The sequence below is a fragment of the Plecotus auritus genome (genome assembly GCF_963455305.1).
Source record: "Plecotus auritus genome assembly, chromosome: 1".
Taxonomy (NCBI): domain Eukaryota; kingdom Metazoa; phylum Chordata; class Mammalia; order Chiroptera; family Vespertilionidae; genus Plecotus; species Plecotus auritus.
This window is the reverse complement of record NC_137770.1, coordinates 101,942,935-101,960,354: the sequence shown is the minus strand read 5'-3', so window position 1 is coordinate 101,960,354 and position 17,420 is coordinate 101,942,935. Positions and strand designations below refer to the sequence as shown.

At 39.9% G+C, this 17,420-nt stretch overlaps 1 protein-coding gene across 2 annotated transcripts in view; it reads right to left on the bottom strand.

The window, feature by feature from the left end:
- Window positions 1–17,420, bottom strand: part of MINDY3 (MINDY lysine 48 deubiquitinase 3) — a 121,591-nt gene that overhangs the window by 11,272 nt on the left and 92,899 nt on the right. For both annotated transcript variants that reach the window (XM_080682581.1, XM_080682582.1), the window contains one exon: window positions 2,173–2,245. In XM_080682581.1, the coding sequence (XP_080538707.1) occupies window positions 2,173–2,245 (73 nt within the window). The remainder of the gene's footprint in view (window positions 1–2,172; window positions 2,246–17,420) is intronic.

Below are 17,420 nucleotides of genomic sequence, written 5' to 3'. Positions count from 1 at the left end.
TGTTCTTTTTAGCCTCTTAATGACAAATACACAGGAATGACAACTGATTTGCCAAAACTTGGTTATTTTTAAACCAGAGTAATCTGTTACTATTTAGAATTTAAATTATGACGATGACTTTGGAATACTGTTCCTTATTAGGTAAAGTCATTTAAAAACTTAAGCTTCTAAGCACAGACTTATAATTCCCCAAAGGCAAATTCTCTTTGCTTCATAGGTATGCCTAAATTTAACAATCAAATGAGGCATTTAACTTAAAAATGTTTATTTTAAGCTCAAGGAGAAAAAGAAACAGGGTCAAAAGGAAATGGTGCATCAAAAACATCTCCTAAAAAGCTTTCCAGAACCAACTGAGGTGGAGGCTTAACATTCTTAGGCAATGTAACTTGAAGTTTAAAGAGGTAAGATAATTCTCAAAGAGCGAAGATATAGTGAATTATAAGTGGTATGTACTTGATTGTCCAGTAGCAGCCTAACTGGATAGTGCTTTGCACAGCCCTTACCATGTTGGTGTAGCCAAGGCTGGTGAAAGGTATTATGTGTGATTAGAAAGAAGGCAGAGAAAAAAGCAGACTGCAGTTGGAAGGGTTTTTAAAATGAAAACTTTCTGAAAAGAAAATTTTCATTCTCCATGTTATCTCCCAAACTATGAATGCCAAGTTAAATACACCTTATTGTTAAACATGCAAAGGATGTGACATTTTAAAGGGTCTGAGTAAGAGCAGGAGGTTATGACATGAAACAAATGAAGGCAAGGTCACACTGTATATAATCCATCTAATTTATTAATCCTAAATTTAGCCCTGTTAATTTATGGGCCCTCACATATTATAAACCATACCAAAATACAGAGTGAATAACTGAGTCTAATCTTTTAGCTACTTCTAGAAAGACAATCTGACTAAATTATACTAACTTTATAATTCAAGGTATGCTATGTATTTTAAGGAAACAAGAAAAATTAAATAATCTATGTAAGAATTGGGGAAAAAATCACTTTTCCTTTTTCCTCCCTCATGCTGTAAGAATTATCAGTAACCAAAAATACCTGAGTTCAATTCTCTTTTGCAAATTAGGGCAATGAAAACAAGATGATCTCCATTTGGAAATCAGTTTAGATGAAGTACATTAATTACTATTATTCCATTTGTTGGACTAGTTCAATTCTTTTAAGTTGGAAACAGCAATTGTGTCTGTTAAGAATGGGTAACATCATAGCTATAAGTAGTAAGACTCAGATATTAATTCAGATGTGATTAGTTTGTATATGCATTTCATACTTTCAAGAAAACACATCTGATTTATTTCAAAATAAAATATGGTCAAGTTTTAAAAACTATGTGCAACAATATATTTTACATTGTTTTTACTGAATCCTTTCCTTAAATGTTTTGTAAGCTAAAGTTTGTTCATTGCCAAACTTGTGCAGGTAAAACAAAAGTTAGTGTACATTGTAGGTGATCTTTATTTTATTTCCATATTTGATCAAGATATGTATCCACTTAAGAGAGATTTTCTCATGCATAATAAAGATCCCAAATTTATAGAAGAAGTGACAGATGCAGCAAATGTGCAAATATAACAGTGAGACTGAAGACAGTGACATAATATTAATGTCAGTCAATACTTCAATACTTTCAGTACTGAAAAACTATATTCTCTGATATTCTGTGTCTCTTACAAGGTTTCGGTTCAGTTAATTTAACCCTCTGTATGCCATAAGCATCTATAGACGCAAGGATAGTTTCCATTTTGGATGCATGGCAGTTAACTGGTTAATCACATAGAGATGTCCAAGGGCTAGCAATATAGATATTATACAGACTTGTCATGACTTTCACTGAAGCTACTAAATATATGGGCAAAAATTTTTTAAATGGAAAAGGTTTCAGTGAGAAAAAGACATATTTAGTTTGTTTAAAAATGACATTTATACTTTAGCACATTTTCAGCAGGATAAGTGCGTAGTAGGAGTAGTGGGAAGGAAAGCTCATTTTTTGTATGTCAAGTTTGTGCTAAAATACTGATTAGTCTGATTTATTCCTAAATCTTTGCTTTATATAAAGTATTATGCTTCATATATGCAGCTTTCTATTTTTTTTAAAAGCAAAACTGTATATATTTTAAATTAAATGGAATTTTTGAGTTAAATAATACTTCCTATTTACTTACTATTCAGGATCTGAAACAAGGTCCAACGCTTTCATCACATCTTCTAGAAGTGAATCAGGTATGAATCCATTATCTGGGGGGGGGGGGAGGGGGGGATGGGAACAACATGGAATATGAGTTTACTTCAAGAAATGCTATTACTGCTGATTAGATTCCAGTGAAAAATCACATAAAATGTATGTAAAGAGTTAAGAACAGCTTATTAAGGTTATTTAGGTACAATGCCTATTATTATCAGACATTCTCTTATATTAGTTTTCTGGGGCACATAGGTAAAGACTTATTTTCAAGGTTAATTTCTGAAAACTTGAAAGAAACCTTAAAGCCAAATTGCTTCTTAAAACAGGCTTACAAATTTAAATGATAGAAGTTTGTTTCTACTTAAAACAAATATTTAGTAATTGGGTATATCTTTCAACAAACAATGTGAACCTTTAAATTTCCTTTAAGAAATCAAGTTAAAATAATTCTTTATCTTCAATATATTCCTTTCATCACAACGTTATTTAACTTTTTGAAGAATGCTAATGCTTCACTGATACTTAGAAAACTGACAACATAAGAACAAGAAAATATATCCTTATAACAGCCTTGATTTAAATAAAAGCTGTAGATTTAACGGGGAAAAAATAGAAGTTGAAGTGCAGAGTAGAATCAAATGTCGATAAAGACTAGCTTAAGGAAAACAATCCTTTCCTTGGGCTTGATAAGGAAATAGCACTAGCAAATGGCCCAAACTCTAATGATGCAATAGAATGTGACACACACAAAAAACTTGCAGGACAGTGTGAAATAACAGTAGTTTTAAACAAACAAGTTGCTTATTCCCTTAAATGTACAGTGCCTGAGTTCTTCTACCCATTCACTCATTCCTGTCTCAGCTTTAAATAAACTTCTAACACAATATCCTTTTCAGGGATTAGACACTTAAAAAAATCATGTCATGGAGAACAAGATGTCCAAAAGCCCTGCTTCCACAATCAAATAACAGAATAAAGTGTAGCTGCTTTCAGGATGTGGCATGTGCTCTGTCTCTATCAGAAAGGAATAAAGTAGTTATGACTTTAAAATGGTGTTTTCTTAAACTTCATAAGCAGATGTTTACCCATTTGAAGATAGACTGACCTTGACTAAAAGGCTAAGTAAGGTTCATTTAGGGTAATTAAATGAATTTTAAAAAGTGAAGGTTTAGAATAATTCCAACTTGTCAAGTTCCTGGTAGTTCGAGGTAGAGCAAATAAAGAACTTGTTCTCTTTAAGCCTAACTTTGATGAGTTTGAAACGTAGAAAAAGACATATATTTGTTTTGCTTAGTTAAGTCACAGCCAAAAGTTCAGCATCTCTGAACGCAAAACAGGCTTCATTTGGCCACTCGCAGGCAGGAACAATATCTACAACAGTTTCTGTGCTTGTGGGCTATCACGTGGATCCACTTCACTTGACAGAAGCAGTGGAATTATCCTGATCTCCAGGAGCAGTGAATAGCACAGCCTTATCTCTTCTCGCCATAGCGGGAGACTCAGTCCCCTCTCCCCCAGAAAGAGCTAATTGGCTGGATAAAGACACAAACAACAGCTAGGAAAACAACAAAGTGCTCTTCTTAACTCAAACACAACGTCAAGCTTAAATATCCCAACACATTTTTAAGGTACGTATGAGATTTACAACTTGTAAACACTTTCTGGAGTACAACAATAACTATAATAAGTCAGTGAGTACATTTTGTACATACAGTATTTTAAAACTAGATATTGTAATATAAATTTCTCAATACCTCAAAGACTTTAACTCACAATTGAAAGAGGAGATCTGGAAACTGCTTATCTCTTTGAAACATTTATTTTGGCATTACTTTATTCTTTAATCATACCTATCAAGAAAAATTCTTGATACAATTCTTGAAAAAGAACAGAATCATTAAGTCTAAACCCAGATGAAACTAGAATTTAGTCAACTGATTCCTTAGAGAGTATGGAAATGCAGACACAATGATGATAAAGACCTCAATACAAAGCAAAAAACAGCAGAGGAAATCTAGGAGAATACAATTGGTTGACTAGTCAGCACATCGAAAAAGTAGAACTTGAATGCATGGGTAAGAACTTCAATACATTAATATAAAAAGGACTTTTATAAGCTTGAAAGCTTAGAGGAATGGGGGCCCTGAAATGGGGAGAACTAAAGAAGGCACAGCAATTGTGATGGTAAGCAACTACTGTATAAATACTAGGATACAGTTAAATTGTGTTTTAAAACATTTGAAAAAGAGGAAAAAAGCTGTTTGTTTAAAAATAGGTTTTTTGGTGTGTGTTTTTAAACAAGCAAACAGATTACAAAAAGTGCCAAGCTCCAAGAGGTTGAGAGTAGAAATAGCTCAGTGCAAAGGAGTAGTGATGCAGGGGAGTGAAATTAGTTAGGTGAGTTTGTAATTTCCTGGGTAAAAGAACCATTTCATAATTGTGCAGAAATCAGAGTTCGATTTTACAGAGAAAGAAGTACCAGTCGTGGTTTCCGTTCTGAAAGATTAGGAAATATAAGGAAGAGCCTGAAGGGGGAGCCTGTCAGATCCGTTTTAACTGGGACACTGCAGGAAGAAAGCAAATGTCAGGAATTAACAAAGAACAAGACACAACTTGTGAAGAAGAGGCTGGGGGAAGGAGGAAAACATTTGAGACGGTAACATTTCCAAAGAACTATATGTGAGAAAGAGTAAAGCTTCTTGGGAATAGAAAAGAAAATCAAGAGCTAGTTAGGGAGAACTTAATGCCACTTTAGTCAAATAATTAATAGTTGTTATATATTTGCTAAATGTTATATTATACTTTACCTATTATTTTAAAATTTTAATAACATATATGTAACTTTTCCCCCTAGGCAAAGTTAAGATATTTTCATATTTCAGCTTTCCTTGGTTTCTTTGCCTTGGTATCACTACTGGTTTGCTCAGCTGGCTCCCAATTGGTGAGGAGAGTTTGGATGGCAGGGACTCCTAAGTCCAGGGCATAGTACAGTGCCTGACACAAGTATCTGCTCAAAAAATTTGTTACATTTAATTATTCAAGCTAGTCCTCACTGCAAGTTTCAACAAACTACCTGTTCAGGCACCATAGTTTTTTTAAAAAGTTTTGTGAATTGAACATATGAAATTCAGAAAGAAGTAATTTATGGCCTGTGTTGGAGAACCACTTCTATCATGTGATGGAAAAATTGCAAAACAAACAAAACATGGTGGCAAGATACAGAAAAACTATGGCAGGGATAGCATGAAAGAAACACTGATGACAACACTACAGCAAGATGAAGAAAGGCAGTGAAAAGGGAAGCAGCAAGAGTATAGAATGAAACTGGAGAGCATTATGCTAAGCAAAATAAGCCAGTCAGAGAAAGGTAAATATCACATGATCTCACTCATTTGTGGAATATAATGAACAACATAAACTGATGAACAAAAACAGATCCAGAGACAGAAGCATCAATCAGACCATCAAACCTTAGAGGGAAGGTAGGGGAGGGTGGGGGTAAAGGGGAGAGATCAACCAAAGGACTTATATGCATGCATATAAGCCTAACCAATGGACACAGACACCAGGGGGGTGAGGATATGAGTGTGTGTGGGGGGGAGGTGGATATAAGGGGATAAGGACACATATGTAATACCTTAATTAATAAAAATAAATAAATAAAAAATAAAAAAGAGTATAGAGAAAGAGATGTATCATTTAAAAGGATCAGAAAAGACTGAATTAAAAAAAAGGCAATCCTATATAATAAAGAGCTAATATGCAAATGGTTGTTGTGCCCTCGTGCCCTCACACTGGGGCTGGGGGACCTGAGGACCTGAGGCTACGCCCCACCACCCGGCGGGGCTTGACAGGGGACCTGAAGCTGTGTCTCCCCACCCCCACCCCCGGCAGGGCTTGACGGGGTAACTGAAGCTGCGCTCCCCACCCGGTGCCAGGCCGGGGGACCTGAGGCTGCACCCCCTGCCCTGCGAGGCTTAACAGATGTGGGGCCAGCCGGGTCTGGGTCTTGCGCAATTTCGAGGCATGCACGGGTGGGCGGGGACTTGACTCTGAGTTCCATGGCACGCCCCAGACTCTGACAGGAGGGAGATTTTCATATACATTTTACTAATTTTCTTTCATCTCTGACACTTCTATTATAGAGAAAGGGCAAATAGCAATATTAAATTACTTCCTCTAATTAATTCCCTTTTAATGTGCATTAATTTCGTGCACCGGGCTACTAGTTTCTAGATAACGTCTAAGGACTATTATATTTGAAACAATCTATAAGTAAAATTATTCTCCTTGTTGTTATTAATCCTCACCTGAGAATTTATTTTTCCATTGATTTTCAGAGATAGTAGAAGGGGAGAAGGGAAGCAGAGGGGAGAGAAACATCTACGTGAGAGACACACATCAATTGGTTGCCTCCTGCACATGCCCCGACCAGGGCTGGAGATCGAACCTGCAATCCTTTGGTGTACAGGTTGACACTCCAACAACTGAGCCACACCAGCCAGAGTGTAAACTTATTCTTAAAGATTAAAAAATGCAGCACAATGAAATCATTCAGACAAAACATGGCTCTCACTATATTTTAGCCACTTTAAAAATAATATTTAAGGGGCTCCTTTTAAATCAAACTATGTATTACTGGCTCAAATAGGGTTGCCTCTTTGTATGTAATTCTACCCAGGGGGAGGAGTATAAAAGAGAAAAAAGAAAACAAATTTTAAAAACCCATTAGGTGTAAACCTGTGAAAACCTGGGTCTATTTCAAATTCCTATGTAGAATCCTGTGGCTTTGGACATTACTGAATAAGCTCTATGTCACACATTTTTGAATTTTTTATAAAACAACAATATGGTCAACTTATTGAGTATTTGAATAGTCATGTAGATATTAAATCCATTTCACAGCTGAGAAAACTAAGGTTATGAACTTGCCTAACATCACACAGTTAATGAGTACCAGAGGTGGTATTTGAATCCAGGCTTCTGATACCAACTGGAGTGCTTTCAGCTCTCAAGAAGTTACAAACTGTCACAAGGCTGGTTTTCTTAAGAACAAAATGGTAATAATAATCCCTGCCTATCTCCTAGGTTTAAGGAAGGTTTTAATGAGACCATACAGGTAAAGTGCTTTATAAATTGTACGTTCCATGCAAAGCCAGACATTATTATTTTTAAACAGGCCCACACTTATAAATCAGGGTTATGTTTCAAAAGGTCATTAATAAATCACCTGTTCAGAACACTGAAAAATGTAGTTTCATAGTGGCAATGCTATAAATGGTGATAAGCCTGCACAAGTCCATTTAATTCGTAATATACCTAAAGCATGGTGCTAACAGTGCTAATACAGGTCTACCTAACTATCAAACACATTAGTAGCAGCCAGGGCAGGAGCAATTAGGCACAAAAATATTCATGGGTACCAGAACCCAAATTCTCTTTTCTTCAGCTTCCCTGTAGGTCAATTATTCTACAAATATTCTGAAGAAGGTGACAAAGAACAATTGTCCCCATAGCAGCCTCTGCTAAACGGAAAGTGGAACTACCCAGAAGCTTATACTAGTAAGAATGGTAAGTATATTAAGTGTTCAGAGAAAGCCTGATTTTTTTAAATCTTAAAAGAAGAAAATATATGTTTGGGGAAAAAACAAAATTAGATTAACAGATTAGTTTCTGAGTAACTAAACAGACTAAAAATGGAAAATTTTATTTTTAATCCTCCTTCTTAGAGTGAACTATATAGAGCTAAACCATAACAGTGATATGCAGATGAAAAAGTGGTGTTTATTTTCTCCATAAGTTATACATAGAAAGAGATACTTTTTCCGAGGTGGCCGAACAAGTTTTAATGCTTTCTTCTTAATTCAGCTTATAGTGCTGCTAAGTTGTCACAGAAAATTATATAGATGGAAACCATTTTATTTAATCAACTAGGGGCCCAGTGCACTAAATTCATGCACTGGGGGTGGGGGGTCCCTCAGCCCAGCCTGCCACCTCTCACATACTGGGAGCCCTCAGGGGATGTCCTACTGACGGCTTAGGCACACTCCCCCCGGGGAGCGGGCCTAACCTGCAGTCTGGCCTCCCTTTGTGGGAGGCTACGGGGCTGATCAGGGGAAGGCACCAGCCCCATCACCCCGCTGCTGCAGCCACTGCAGTCACCACAGCCACCAAGGTGTTTTCATCAACATGGACTCCAGTCCCTTCACCATGAAAAAATGACAACTTTCTTTAGGCATTTTCAAGATGTGTCTTTCATAGGATATGACATTTCTTTATTTTTTTTTATCCTCACCTGAGGATATGTTTCCATTGACTTTTAGAGAGTGTGGAAGAGAAAGGGAAAGCAGAAAGAAACATCAAAGTGAGAGAAACACTTTGATTTGTTGCCTCCTGCATGAGCCCTGACCTGGGCCCCAGCCAGGGTGGAGCCTGCAACTTAGGTACATGCCCTTGATCAGAATTGAACCCAGACGCTGCGGTCGGCAGGCCGAGGCATTATCCACTGAGCCAAACCGGCTAGGGCAGGATATGTCATTTCTTAGCCCTCCAGCAGCAGACCTTCATTTTTTTTCCAGGAGTGTGGTGGAAAAACCCTAGATCACCTTTTTGGATTCTTATTACCCAAGTTACTAAGAATATTACCAGTGGCATACAGAAAGCCTAGCCAATGAGCGGTCAGAAAAGGTGTTTCCTCCATAGTTCACACCAATCGCCAGCTGGGCCCTGCCCAGGCCTAAAGCCTCTGGCCGAAGCTTTAGGCCTGGGCAGGGGACCCACACCTCCCTGTGATTGCCAGCTCCACCCCATGCCTAGGCCTAAAGCCTCGGGGCCTGGGCAGGGGCCCCCCAGCTCCCTCCAATCGCCAGCTCCAACCCTGCCCAGGCCTAAAGCCTCTGACCGAAGCTTTAGGCCTGGGCAGGGGACCACCAGCTCCCTCCAATCGCCAATCGCCAGCTCCGCCCCTACCCAGGCCTAAAGCCTCTGGCAGAGGCTTTCAGCCTGGGCAGGGGACCCCCAGCTCCCTCCGATCACCGGCTCCACCCCTGCCCAGGCCTGAGCAGCGGACCCCCAGCTCCCTCCGATCACCGGCTCCACCCCTGCCCAGGCCTAAAGCCTCTGGCCGAGGCTTTAGGCCTGGGCAGGGGACCCCCAGCTTTCTCTTATCGCTGGCTCCGCCCCTGCCCGCTCGGCTCTGATCGCAGGCTTGGTCCTGCCCAGAAGCCCCCTGGCTTAGGCCCTTCCCAGGCTGCTCAGGGCCCACGCGGGGCTTACTTCAGAGTGACCTGGATGCCAGGATGTTCCCCGGACCCAAGCGCTGGGCCGCCTATGTATGCAAATTAACCACTATCTTTGTTGGGTTAATTTGCATACTCACTCTGATTGGCTATGGGCATAGCGGAGGTACGGTCAATTTACATGTTTGTCTATTATTAGGTAAGATGAGGACTCAATTCTGAAAAACTGCCACTGGTTATACTTTTAGTATTAGTAATATAAGAAATTCTAACTTCTCTTGTAAATTGGTAGAAGAAAATGAATAGTACAAGCCTGCTATCTCATTAATGATCAAAAAAAAATTTTATGCCCTAGCTGGTTTGGCTTAGTAGATAGAGTGTTGGTCTATGGACTGAAGGATCCCGGGTGCGATTCTGGTCAAGGGAACATGCCTGCGTTGCAGGCTCCATCTCCAGTAGGCGGCATGTAGGAGGCAGCCAATCAGTGATCCTCTCTCATCATTGATGTTTCTATCTCTCTCTCCCTCTCCCTTCCTCTCTAAATTCAATAAAAAAAAATATTTAAAAATTTTTATTTTACAAAAAGCAAACAAACCTATTATTTATGACAACTGTATCCTACTTTTAAAACCTTAGTTTTACTATCTTTGCATCCTGATGGATTTTTTTAAATCAGCATTCTAACATTAGCTTTTAAGAAGTTCAGGTCTCCTATCTGTAAATATTCCTTGCTCTGAAGGCATTTCTTTATGCCTTTATTCAATAAATTATTATCATCTAAGATCTTTTGATCATTTCCTTAGATGTTTCCTTTCTCAAGAAACTCATTCACTAAGTTTTAATTTCAGTTCTAAAATTTTCACCAATGACACAAATGTAGGGAGGGGTATCTAAAAAGGCAAATCAGCCCTAACCGGTTTAGCTCAGAGCATCAGCCTTGGGACTCAAGGGTCCCAGGTTTGATTCTGATCAAGGGCATGTACCTTGGTTGTGGGCACATACCCAGCAGGGAGTGTGCAGGAGGCAGTTGATCTATGTTTCTAACTCTATCCCTCTCCCTTCCTCTCTGTAAAAAATCAATAAAATATATATATATTTTTAAAAAGGCAGATCACATGAAAACCATATATATTTTGTTTTGTAATCACCTATGGTGATTACAGTGGGATAAGAGTATGCTTGATATCTTAGACATTCACTTCAAATAAAAATTAAGCAGTACTATTAAGACCTGACTGGAAACTCTGGAAATATATACAGTTTTTCCATCATGCCATCCTACATACTTCATCTTATAATATTCCATTCTGGAAGGCTTTTATATCTCATACTGTAATTTATATTAGTATGGGTAGAAACATGTCCTGAAATAGAACAAGCACTTATATATGTCTTTGTAGGGTTGCAAAGTGGTACTCTCCTTTGGAATATGATATACAGAAAAGGTGAGCATCTCAAAGAGAGTTGAGATGGCAGGGAAAAAGAACATATAACCTTAAATAAATCCGTAAGAGGGTATGCCACAGGAAACTGTTCAACTCATTCTCTGAAATATACTTATGAAATTTGAATAACCTCTTGCCTCTAGCAAACACTACAAATTAATTTTCTTCTGCCCTGTTTTTCCACTCAGGTCAAATACTTTGCTGGCAATTTCATACATATAAATCGCTAGCATGAAATAGCCAAGCAAATTATTTTATATATATACTAGAGGCCCGATGCACGAAATTCATGCACCGGGGGCGGGGGATGTCCCCTCAGCCCAGCCTGCACCCTCTGCAATACAGGACCCCTCGGGGGATGTCCGATGGCCGGCAGTCAGACATCCCTCTCACGATCCGGGACTGCTGGCTCCTAACTGCTCACCTGCCTGCCTGATCGCCCCTCACTGCCCCCCTCTGCCAGCCCAGTCACCCCTCACTGCCCCCCCCTCCCCGCCGGCCTGCTTGCCCCTCACTGCCACCCCCTGCCAGCCTGGTTGCCCCCAACTTCCCCCCCTGCTGGCCTGGTCGCCCCCAACTGCCCCCCTCTGCTGGCCTGGTCACCCCTCACTGCCCCCCCTGCTGGACTGGTCACCCCTCACTGCCCCCCCTGCCAGACTGGTCACCCCTCACTGCCCCCCCCCCCGCCAGCCTGCTTGCCCCTCACTGCCACCCCCTGCCGGCTTGGTCGCCCCCAACTGCCCCCCCTTATGTCCTGGTCGCCCCCAACTGCCCCCCTCTGCCAGCCTGGTCACCCCTCACTGCCCCCCCTGCCGGCCTGGTCACCCCATGCAGCCTGTTCACTCATTTGGTTGCCCCTCGCTGCCCACCCCCGCCAGCCTGGTCACTCCACGCAGCCTGCTGTTCAGTCGTTTAGTCGCCCCTCACTAACCCCCCATGCCAGGCTGGTCACCCCTCACTGCCCCCCCTGCCAGACTGGTCACCCCTCACTGCCCCCCCCACCAGCCTGCTTGCCCCTCACTGCCACCCCCTGCCGGCTTGGTCGCCCCCAACTGCCCCCCCTTATGGCCTGGTCACCCCTCACTGCCCCCCCTGCCAGCCTGGTCACCCCACGCAGCCTGTTCACTCATTTGGTTTCCCCTCCCTGCCCACCCCCGCCAGCCTGGTCACTCCACGCAGCCTGCTGTTCAGTCGTTTAGTTGCCCCTCACTAACCCCCCATGCCGGGCTGGTCACCCCACAGAGTCTGATGTTCAGTCATTTGGTCGTCCCTTGCCAACCCTCCTGCCAGGCTGGTCGCCCCACGCACCCTGCTGTTCAGTTGTTTGGTCGTCCCTCACTAACCCCCCCGCCTGCTGGCCTTGTCGTCCCACACAGACTGCTGTTCGGTCGTTACTGTGAGGGTGTCCTGACCAATTTGCATATTACCCTTTTATTAGTATAGATCACTTTATATATACTAGTATATATGTACATATATATACACACACATACATATATATATATCACTTTCTTCTCTTTTAGCTTTCATTTGCCAATGCAATTCTTCCTTCCTCAGGTCTTCATGTTAGCTTGCTGACTAATCTAGGTTTATTATAATCACAACATTTCTTTGAATCTTAACACTATTAACATCAATCTTACTTTCATATTAACTTGTTAGAGTTTCTGAAAACTGTCCTTTAGGAAGAAGTTTGACCCTTAGCTCAAAACATACTAGATATATTTAGGAACAGAAATGATTTCTTTCCTTTTTTAAAAAAAATATATATTTTATTGATTTTTTTTACAGAGAGGAAGGGAGAGGGATAGTCAGAAACATCGATGAGAGAGAAACATCAATCAGCTGCCTCCTGCACACTCCCCATTGGGCATGTGCCCGCAACCAAGGTACATGCCCTTGACTGGAATCAAACCCGGGTCCCTTGAGTCCACAGGCTGACGCTCTATCCACTGAGCCAAACTAATCAGGGCTTCTTTCTTTTTTTTTATCAGAGGATTTAAAGTGGCAAGAGAATGATTGTAAGTTTGTCACCATCCATTATATAGTTCAATGTGCTTCACATGGCAATGACTCAAAGCTGCTGATTTACTCTAAGGCTAATTTAATTCAGTGGTAAGTCTCTTCTACTTCCTATCTAAAGATTTAGAATGAAATGTTATCTAGCATTTAAAAGATTATTAAATCCAAGAGCAAAGAAAACTTCTGTGTGTATTAAGTTATGGAAAAAGTATAGTGGAAGAAAACAACTCAAAGTCAAATCAGAAATACAAGCACCAATGAAATTGAGGTGTAGAGGGAAAGGAATTGACATTTATAGATACCTACTATGTTTTAAGCATTGGACAGGGTATTTTCCACAACATTATTCATCTTCAGATTGACTCTAAGAAATAGGTCTCATTATTCTCATTTGATATATAAGAAAACAGATTTATAGACCTAAAAGGAAATAAAAGTTATACTCCTATTAAGAGAATAGACATACTGTCATGTGCCATGTAACAGCATATTCGTTGGTGGTTCCATAGATTTTAATGGAGCTGAAAAATTCCTATTGCCTAGTGATGTTGTAGCTGTCCTAACATCATAGCACAACATGTTACTCGTGTTTGTGGTGATGCTGGTATAAACAAACCCACTGCCCTGCCAGTCATAGAAAAGTATAGCATATACAATTATAGTAACATGCTATCCCATCAGGGTTGTGTAAATACACTCTATGATGTCTGTATAAGGACAAAATAGAAATATTCTAATGACCCATTGCCAGGACACATCCCCATTGTTAAGTGGCACATGACTATTCCTAGAAGTTCTGTGAGTCAAATTTTCAGAAATGAAAAGAGCAGAACTTCAAGAGTAAAAAGTTTTAAGATAGAATAAAGTGTATTCATAAAGATAATTGAGTCCATTCGGAGTTCCACAGGACTTCACTGATCCAACAACTTAAATTTCTACATGGTAATTTACAATGGAATTCAAGGTATGATGTGGTTTTAAAGTGACTCAGCTATTATACTTTAGTTATATTATAATTAGTACACAAATGCAAAGGTGTCAAAACAACATAACTACCAATGGACATCATATTAGATATTAGATATATTGGATATGTCTAATATATGTATCAACTTTTAAAAAGTGTCTTTGTTAGTAGGTAGACTAGCTAAGCGCAAGCTCAAAAGAGAATCTAAAGATGATTTATATTATTTTTCCATAACCTCCTGGCACAATCAATTTTGACAAAATATTCTGGGGGTGCTATCAGCAAAAGGGGAGTTAGGAGACCCCAATGCTTATTTCCCACATGAAAAAAAACCACACCAATAAACAAACAACTACACATTGGAGAAAATCAGCTCAGAGAAAGCTCTGGGCTACAAAGAAGTAGCAAAAACCCTATAGAGTTAAAAAAATCAAGGAAGGTCACATAAAAAAGTACAGGAAGCACATTACCTGTACCACCGCAATCCCCAGTGAAGAGCAGACTGGCACCAGGAGGGATCCCCTCAGAGGAAGTTTGTCACAACAGGAAAAGGAGAACCCTTTGTTACAGCAACTTTTGTTACATAAATCATCTCTCAGTCTTCACCAACGCTGGTCCCAGCTGATGGAACTACCCAGAGCTTACCCCTCCCCCCTCCTCAGCTCCCATCTATCCACAGAGGCTGCCATTGGCACTGCAGTGACACCTGCCTTCAGGGGACCCAGTCACTAATGTGCCCTGATCTCAGGAATGGGGCACCACAGCACCTCATCATACCTGGGTGGGAGCTGACATTGCTCTGTGCCCCACATCTGGTCTCAGATCTTGGTTTTGTCCCACTATTACCAGGACAATGTCTGCTGCCCCAAGTTCCACCCTCTGGGTCTTAGATTGCAGTTGAACCATCACTGCTGGGCTGTGCTGCCACTGCTCTAAGTCCAGATCTGACATATGGCCTTAGCAGACTACAACTAGGGTCATGCTGCTGCTGACCTGCAACTGCCCCAGTGGGCCAGAGATGAGACTTTGACCACCACCCCCAGGGTGCTGCTACTGCATCTTGCCCTCGGTCCCCAATCTACCACTGCAACTTATCATCTCAAGACCTGTGCCCCTGCTGCATCCCTGCATGCTGGCCAAAGTGAGGCCCTGAGACCCAAGTCCTAGTTCCATGGGAAACCTGGGCATACATGCACCCCCAGAGATCAGTCCAAAGCCATATCAAGTGCACCTGGGCCTCGGGACTCAGTCAATGAGGTAGTTCTGCATGCACCTGATTCTAGGACCTCTCTGAAACTGCTCTATGCCATCATGCCAGGCCAGGAGCCAAGGATTCTCTCTGTTAGAACTTCCTCCCATGAGAACAGGAAGGCCCAAGCAACTTTCACTTCTGAGGATCCCAATAGCCCTATCTGCCTCTGCGCTACACAGGGTCTCTGAAGTATTCACCAACAGAAGATCCTTGCAGTATAGCCAATGTCAACCTCAGCCAATGGAGCTATACAATGACGACAGCATTGTGCCATCTCAAGACCAAAGATGCTGATTCCCACCCAGCTGGCACCTCTGAAGCCACCTCCAGGTAAAAGACTTTCCCCACTGAAGCCAGTCCAAAAAGGCTATAAAAGGTGACTGCAACCTCAAGTGCTCAAACATCAATGAAAACTTATCAGAAACACACAAAAAAAGCAAGGGGCATGATACCACCAAAGGAAGACTATAATTTTCCACACAAAAAGGCCCTAAAGAAATGGAGATTTGCTAGTTATTTAAGAGAGATTTCAAAATAGTTATTTTAAGGAAGCTTAGTGACATTCAAGAGAAAAAAATATGGACAACTCAATGGTCTTCAAATACATGAACAAAACGAGAAGTTTAACAAAGAAATAGAAATAGTAATAAAGAACTAAACAGAAATTCTCAAGCTTCAGAATACAGGGAATGAAATAAAAAACCCAATAGGTAGCTTGAACAGCAGACTCAATCAGGCAGAAGAAAGAATCTGTGAGGGCAGATATTAGAATATTATTAAGTCAGTGAAAAATAAAGAGTGAAGAAAACCTAAATGAATTGTGGGGGACCACAGAGAATAAGCATATCTGTATTATGGGAATCTTGGAAAAGAGGGATAAAGGAACAGAAAACTTACTTTAAGAAATAATGAATGAAAACATCCCAAATTTGGGGAGAGATATGACCATCCAAGTATAGGAAACTCAAAGATCCCCAAAGATATTCAACACAGAGACCCCAAGACATTATCAAGCTCTCACAAATCAAAGACAAATAGAGAATTTTGCAAGCAGAAAGAGAAAATATTCATCACATACAAGGGAATCTTGATAAAATTACAAGCAGATTTCTCAGCAGAAACATTACAGGCCTGGAGAGACAGGGATAATAAATATTCAAAGTGTTCAAAACAAATAATTGTCAACCAAGAATTCTCTATCCAGGTAAGTTGTCATTCAGAAATGAAGGTAGCATAAAGACTTTTGAGACAAACAAGAGCTGAGGATATTTATAAAAATGAGACCTGCCCTATACTAACGATAATTCTATAAGCTGAAAAAAGGGACACAAATTAGTAACATGAAAATATAAAATTCACTGGTCCAGTTGAATATATAGTCAAATTCAAAACTCTATTTTGAGAAATAAAGTTGGGATATTTTTGTCAAGGAACTAGAAAGAGACAAACAATGAATCCAAAATTAGTAGAAAGAAGAAAAGAACAAAGATCAGTAGAGAAATAGATATAATAGAGACGAAACAGACAATAGAAAAGAGTAATGAAATTTAAGAGCTGGATTTTAAAAGTATAATTGATAAACCTTTAGCTAGACTCACTAGTAAGAAGATTCATAATAATAAAATCAGAAATGAAAGAGCATACAATATAACTGACACCACAAAAATCATGAGAGTACCATGAATAATTACATATCAACAAAACTGACAATCTAGAAGAATCAAATAAATCTTAGAAACACACAAATTACCAGAATTGAATCATAAAGAATTAGAAAATCAGAACAGATATGCTAGTAAGAAGACTGAATCAGTTATCAAATACCTCCCAACCAACAAATGTCCAGGAACAGATGGCCTCACTGGCATATTCTGCCAAACATTTAAAGAAAAATTAATACCAATACTTCTCAAACTCTTCCAAAAAACAGAAGAGGAGAGAACGCTTCCAAATTCATGTTACGAGGGCACCATTATCCTGATACCAAAAACAGACAAGGATACCATAAGAAAAGAACATTACAGGACAATATTCCAATGAACATAGTTGCAAAAAACCTCAACAAAATATTAACAATCCAAATTTAACAATACATTATTTTAAAAAATCACACACCATGATCAAATGTGATTTATTTCAGAGATGCAAAGATCATTCAAAATCAATCCATGTGAAACAGCACATTAACAAAATGAAGTCTAAAAATGATCCTCTTACTAGAAGCAGAAAAAGAATTTGACAAAATTCCACATTCATTTATGATAAAAACTGTCAACAAAGTGGGTATAGCAGGAATGTACCTCA